Here is a 6,800-nt window from a genome sequence, read left to right on the forward strand (position 1 = left end):
AAATTATTCGTTTGCCCACTGTTGGTGTTAGTAAGAGTGTTCACGGTCGGTTAATCGTATCGTTTAACTTAAACGGTCGGATTAATTATTGTAACATTTATTAAATTTTGTTAATCATAACCTAAACATTAAAAAACAGTTAACTATCAATAATAGTTCGATTATAGGTTAACTTATTAAATATTTTTTCAAACACAACACAACAACGTGAAAGTTTCAAAATTTTATAGAATTTACGATAATAGAAACATATATATTTATAGAAATCTTATTTATTTGTAGATGTATTTTATTTTTATAGAAATATATATATATATATATATATCTATATATATATAGATAATATATATTATGATGTATATTTAGTTTTTTTTGTTTGTTGCAATTTAGATTCTTACATACATATTTATATTTTATAATTTAAAATCAAATATTTTTTCTTCTATGTTTGATTTAATGTGCTCCTATATAATATAAACATGATAACTAAAAAAAAGAAATGAACCATTTTAATTTTATTTCTAATTCAATTCTTTAAAAATATAATTTATTAATGGTTAACCGAATGATTAACTATTATCAAAATTCACATCTATAACTGTAATTGTTAATTGGTACATTTAACGATTCAATTAACTAAAACCGTTAAATCTTAAAAATTCAATTAATTATCTTATAAAATATAATGATTACAATTAACGATAATGGATTCATTTAAACACCTCTAACTGCTGGGCTTGGGACTCGTCGATGGATTGAAACAAGGTTGGTGGAGTGGTATAGGTCATTAAAATTGGTCAAACATAAACTCGAGTTAAGTGTTTAGGTCGTATAATGGGTTGAATATAGGTTTCTTTTAGGAGACAGAGCAGGGGTCATGAGTGACTAATGGGTTTTGGTTCAAGCTCAGAACCCAAGTGGATCTTGTTCAGGTGAATGATCCACCCTTAACTGCGGCCCAAAATCCCTAATATTTTCAAGTGATGTTATCAATCTTTGTAATAGAGCGTGGTTCGTGGTGGAAATAAGCAAAACTTGACTCGATTTGAAAAAAATAATTTTTTCGATTCAAATTGACTTCGAGTTGTAATTTCATAAACTTGACTATACTCGAAAAAAATTAAAGTTCAAATCAAGTTGTAAAATACAACTCGAATAACTCAAAATTTTTACTAATTAGTAGATTGATTTTTAAGTTTGAGTCGAAGTTTGAGTCAAGTCCTTCTACTTTGTATGATATATATATATATATATCATTTAAATAAGAATCATATGATATCATAATATTTTAAATATTTACAGTTAAATTTAAATAGAACTTGAAAATTTAGCTCGACTCAACTCGAAAAAATTTCAAGTCAACTCCGAATTATAAAACATGAATCTTCAACTCAAATAACTCAAAATTTTGTGACTCGACTCGATCGAATGTCACTCCTAATTGGTAGACTTTCAATTGATCACAAATAAATAAATGAAACGACAGATTAAATGGCCAAATGTGTTTACAACGAAGATGACTCCTTAGTTATATATGATTCGACTCTGATTGATCTTCGTCGTATTTTTCATAAAGATATTTATGATATGTCTTATTTAAAGTTTGATTCTCTAATTACTTCAGATAGTAATTGTTTAAAGATTGGGACAAGACTTCTAACACCAAATGAAATATGAGTTTAACATATGTCATCTAGCATGCTACCATAATTTCAAATACCAGATCATATAAGCACTTCAATTGTCGAAGTCTAATTGACATTAATTATATTAAATCATTTCAACATGAATTAATTCATTTATAATAATTAATAATATATAATTATTTATTATATATGTCATGTATCTATTATTATAACTAATGAAAAAAATTAATCATAATAATAGTTAATATAATGATATAAGAGAAGCCAACGAACTTCCTCTTCCCTCTCTCGGATCCGAATATAACGATGTATTCTAAGCAAAAACAGCTCAAACATTAATTCCTCTTCTTGATCTTTCGACGCCGATGTCTCAAACAAGGGAGCCCACGGTTCCTCCTCTTTCCCTCCTCCACAAGCTTTCCCTTACGATGATCTCACCGCCGATACTACTACTTACATCGCTCACAACCACAGTAGGAGTCACAGTCAAAACCTTGGGTATATTGTCACTAACGATAACAACATTGATAATAATATCGACAATCATAACGAGCCACCTTCGCCGGACGTTTATGGGTTCGGGTTTTCTGCGCCCAACGCTGAGTACATGACCTCTTTTGGAGGGTCTGCGATGGATGGTAGTGGTCGTGGTCATGATGTTGATGACGATGGTGTTTTCGCCTATGAAGGGCCAGTGTTGCCTCCGCCTGATCAGATGCAAGAGGAAAACTTCACGCGACGCGAATGGCGCCGGTTTGTTTCGTTTTCCCTTCTTTTCGGAATATCTTATTTCATTAATTGTTTTAAAATTCCTTCCGGTGCAGCTTAAACGTCATTCATCTGGAGGAGAAGGGGAAAAGAGAGAGGGAGATGCGAGATAAGATAATCGCCAAAGCAGATGAGTACAAGCGAGATCATTCCTCGAGAGGTGGTGAATATCGAGAAGAAGAGAGGAAGGAAAGACTCCGATAAAACTCCTTCGGTGTCGGTAATTCATGGTCAAAAATCGGGGAAACCAACTGATCTTTCGAGAATGAGGCAGATTTTCGTTAATCTTAAACAGAATCTTCTACCACATATGATCCCTCCACCCAAAGATGGCAAAGACGGAAAGGAAAATAAAGATGAAAACGAAAGAAAGGACGCCAAGAATGGGAAAGGTTCAAAAGCAGCAGATTCTGCTGGAGAAAATAAACCCGCTTCACTAGGGAAGGATACTGCTGCTGCTGCTAATGGTGGCACTGGACAACCAAAACCAGAGACTTCAGCTCCGGCTGAGGCTGATAACGAAGTGAAACCCAATCCTGATGCTTCCAAGTGATGCCAAACCTTAATTTCCCCATTTTTTGTTTTTATTTTTGAGTTTCAGTTAGCTATTCCCAGTGGATAATAAGAGCTAACAGAGAAACCTTGGATGGGATTTTGAGTCTGCAACATCATCTGTACAAATTATTTCTTGCCTTCTGATTTGATTTTGAATCTGGAAGGAAGCTTGTTGCTAGTGCATGCTTCACCTGTTAGGACATTATTAACAAGCGTTTTTTTTTCAGTATTACATTCATTGAGGTAATTTTTTTTAATTAAATTTACAAAAAAAAATAATAGAATTAAAGTATAAAAATTAAATCTGTAATTTCGTTCGATATATGAACCATATGGTAATAGAAGAATTCGACGTAATCTTTTCATTACCCTATCCACGAACAGGTGGCCCCACCCACATCGACAAAAAATTCCCAATGAGATTTCTTTCTTTGCGCATTTAATTCTGAGTGAGATTCAATGGGATCTCCACCACGTGTGTGGTGGTCACAGACCTCTTGTCACAACTCACACCATTACTCCCCACATCTACTTTGCTACCACATTACCACACTTTGCATGTGACTGAATAGTGTCACCCACCGCCTACCCAATTTTATACTACTAAGTTGATTAAGCAATAATAGATAAGAAGAATTATGAGTTGTTTGTTTGCCTCTTATTGGAATTATTCAGTGTTGAATATTGAATCGTTTAGTATTTAACGTGTTTGTTTTGTATCTCTTAATGATTTAGTATTGACTGATTCAATAAAACAGTGCTGAATGATTCAATAAAACAGTGCTGAATGATTCAGCACAAAAGTATATTCTGAATTATTCATAGCCATTATCAAATAACATGTCACATTCAGAGCTAATTCATACAGAACCTCTGAATCATTCAGCATTTGAATCATTCAACACTTAATTATTTTAAAGTAAACAAACAGCCCCTTAGATTCGAATGTATTTAAATATATATAATTAATTTTGATTTAAAAATTAAAAATATAAATAATTTTAAACATAATATTTTACCTTAAATGCTCCAAATTTACATTAAAAGTTAAAAGCCAACAGAAGCAGAAACTTGCATTATCCAAACATAAATGACATTTAACAACGCACTAAAGCAGTCTCTCCTTTGGAGAGGGCTACAAGACCTTGGCACGCAAAAGTAGAGGAAACTATCTTGGAAAAAAGAAAAAGAAAGAGCCCTTGGGTGTTATTATCAGCTAACCTTTTTCTTTTAAATACAAAGGGGGACAAGGAATACTTTTGGCATCATGTGACAAGACATAAGCTTAGTTCCCTTATTGTGACGGGCCAAGACTCAGAGGAAGTTAAGGCGAGAAGTGTAAGTCGCTTTGGGCATCCAATTTCTGGGAATCACATCCCTTGCAGACAGTGTTCTTCTTGTTGATAATGTTGTTAGTTTCACTGAGAATGGTCCCTTCAAAGGCCCCCCATTTATGTTCCAATTTGCTCCCCATAGATGATCCATCTTTAACCATTCATTAGAATTTACTTCCCTTATGTGCATTGACCCAATATCTCCATCTCCATCCTCAAATTCAATCAAAAGAGATAGCCAATAGGCAGTTGAACCAGCATTAACATGGAATGCAATACTCTTCCCTGGATATTTACACGGGGTCCTGAATTTTCAATTCAACAAATCATTCAATTTAGAATTTTAAAGAACAATAATTGAAAGACTAACGAAAACACTAAAGCACACACCTTCTATACGAGACTCGGAGTACACCTCGGTTCCTGAGCTGCACACTCCGACCGCGTACAGCCATGTGGCCAAAGGCTGCACCGCTTAGATCGAAGTGGGTGCGGCCGATGACGCCAGGCCCCGTAGGGCTCCTGTCCATTACAATGATGGTCACCGGCCTCTTTGAGCATATGCTCTTGTCTAGGCACTTAACTTTGTAGCAAGCTCCACACCCTTCTCCGTTCTTGAACAGCACCGGGCTCACCGCTCCCACTCTGGCCTTCAGCGGCCTCACGTCGACTAACGATCCGTACCCACATGCTCCGCCTAAGAATAAAAATAAGATATATATATAATTAAGGCAATAATTGAGCACTGGATTTAACAAAATGCAAGAATCTCCTTTACAGATCTTACCGTCGCTTCCATCACCGTTGGGACTGCCGTACCAAGTGGCGGTGGCTGGATGCCAATGTAGGTCGGTAACATTATGTGGAGTAGAGATCTTACCAGCCACCTTTAGACACTCCAACAACAAGACGAAACACAATGTGACAACCTCGGTGAACCCACAGCCGCGCTGCATTGTGCTAACTGGCGGCGCCACCACTTGTTCCGGAAGGTGTAGGTAATTTTTTTTTGGAAAAAAAGGTGTAGATGAAGTTGAAAGAAGAGTGAAAGAAATATTAGTTAAAGATAGTTTTGCCGACAGTTTTTTATTTGCTTTTGATGTTGAAAGACTGAAGGCAGTGCTCAGATCTTCATGCATCTATCATAAGTATATATAGACAAACGTACGTATATATTTCAACATTTCCATGAGATTTTTATTTTTGTTTATCATAATTTGCAATCATGTTTGTAAATTATATTTTTAAATATTTTGAATTAATAATAAGAATAGCAAATGTTTAATGATTAATAATACTCATATTTTACAGACTTAATTATTAAGTATTAACTACTCATACATGAAAGGATTATCCTTATATTAAGGGATATTTATATTATTATTATTATATAAAATAATTTTTCTTATTATTTACAAGTATGAATATGGATCCATATTCTTGGATTCATTTATTAGGTGTCATTATACGGCACCGGGGAGAGTGGGGTCCACTGACCGTTAGACGTTAATCCCGCGTGATCCTTGCGGGCGTTGGAAATCTGCCGTTAACAATATTGCTTTTATTTTTAATTTATCCTATAAAGGCCCATGTGCAAGAAGGTTTGTCGTTACGGTGCTATTGATGTTAGGGGAACGATGTCGTGTCGGCATTTCGACATGTGGTACCAAATTTCTTTGAATTATTGGTGGGCCCCGTCGACGGAGAAAAAGTCTACCGTTTGTGCTATAATAATACCTCATCTGTTCCACTAGTGGACCATGAACTGATCTCATGAAGGGATTGGCCGTATAAATTAAATTAATTATTTAATTTATTTGAAACAAAATTAATCATATAGAAGATATATTATTTTATTTATGTAATTATATTAAGCCATATAAATTATTATATTTATCAGAGCCATAAATATCATGTATGTATGTGCAGTAAAAATCATATTTAAACAATTAGGAAGTATTAACTGATATTGCTCTTTCCACTGAAATATTAATTATGATAAACCGTTCTTTTCTAAATTTTGAAGGTTTATTTAAACAATTAGGTATTATTAACCGTTATTGATCTCTCCACAGAAATGTCATGTAATTTAGTGGATTATGCAACATTGATTTGTTGGGAAAAGCAGCTTCCAACCAATGGTGAGAGTTATATGATCGTTTGTAGGTTAGTTTTGGTGATGTAATGGGTTATTTGTAAGGATGTCCTTGATCAGGTAAAATTTTCTATCAATTTAATTCGATTCAAGAAATATATTTCTTTCATTTGAAATATGAATTTATCTTAGTTTAGATAAATTTTATTTGACTTAAAATTTGATTAGAATTTTAGAATAAAAAATTTATTATATATATATATATACACGAGTTATTAATAGATATGAGTCCTTGGGTGTATTGGTAGAGATCGATATTTGGGTCTTTATATATATATATATGTATGTGTGTGAGTTATTAATTTAAACTTTACTATATATTATTTATCTAAATTTACTATA

At 33.6% G+C, this 6,800-nt stretch overlaps 1 protein-coding gene and 1 pseudogene across 2 annotated transcripts; one reads left to right on the forward strand and one right to left on the reverse strand.

Moving 5' to 3' along the window:
* Positions 1 to 2,012: 2,012 nt before the first annotated feature.
* On the forward strand, positions 2,013 to 3,040 carry LOC120172279 (annotated as a pseudogene).
* Positions 3,041 to 4,009: 969 nt separating this feature from the next.
* LOC120172264 (expansin-B3-like) lies at positions 4,010 to 5,413 on the reverse strand. 2 transcript variants are annotated; one of them, XM_039179766.1, is made up of 4 exons: positions 5,091 to 5,348; positions 4,694 to 5,000; positions 4,284 to 4,608; positions 4,010 to 4,185 (listed from the first exon to the last, which is right to left on the reverse strand). In XM_039179766.1, exons 1-3 carry the CDS (start codon positions 5,257 to 5,259, stop codon positions 4,284 to 4,286), a joined length of 801 nt encoding a protein of 266 aa, XP_039035697.1. In that variant the 5' UTR covers positions 5,260 to 5,348; the 3' UTR covers positions 4,010 to 4,185. The 2 variants fall into 2 exon arrangements, with proteins under 2 accessions (XP_039035697.1, XP_039035701.1); XM_039179770.1 differs by having other exon boundaries at positions 4,010 to 4,608; positions 5,091 to 5,413.
* Between the last annotated feature and the right edge of the window lie 1,387 nt (positions 5,414 to 6,800).

Source organism: Hibiscus syriacus, unplaced genomic scaffold, assembly GCF_006381635.1.
Source record: "Hibiscus syriacus cultivar Baekdansim isolate YM2019G1 unplaced genomic scaffold, ASM638163v2 tig00003041_pilon, whole genome shotgun sequence".
NCBI lineage: Eukaryota > Viridiplantae > Streptophyta > Magnoliopsida > Malvales > Malvaceae > Hibiscus > Hibiscus syriacus.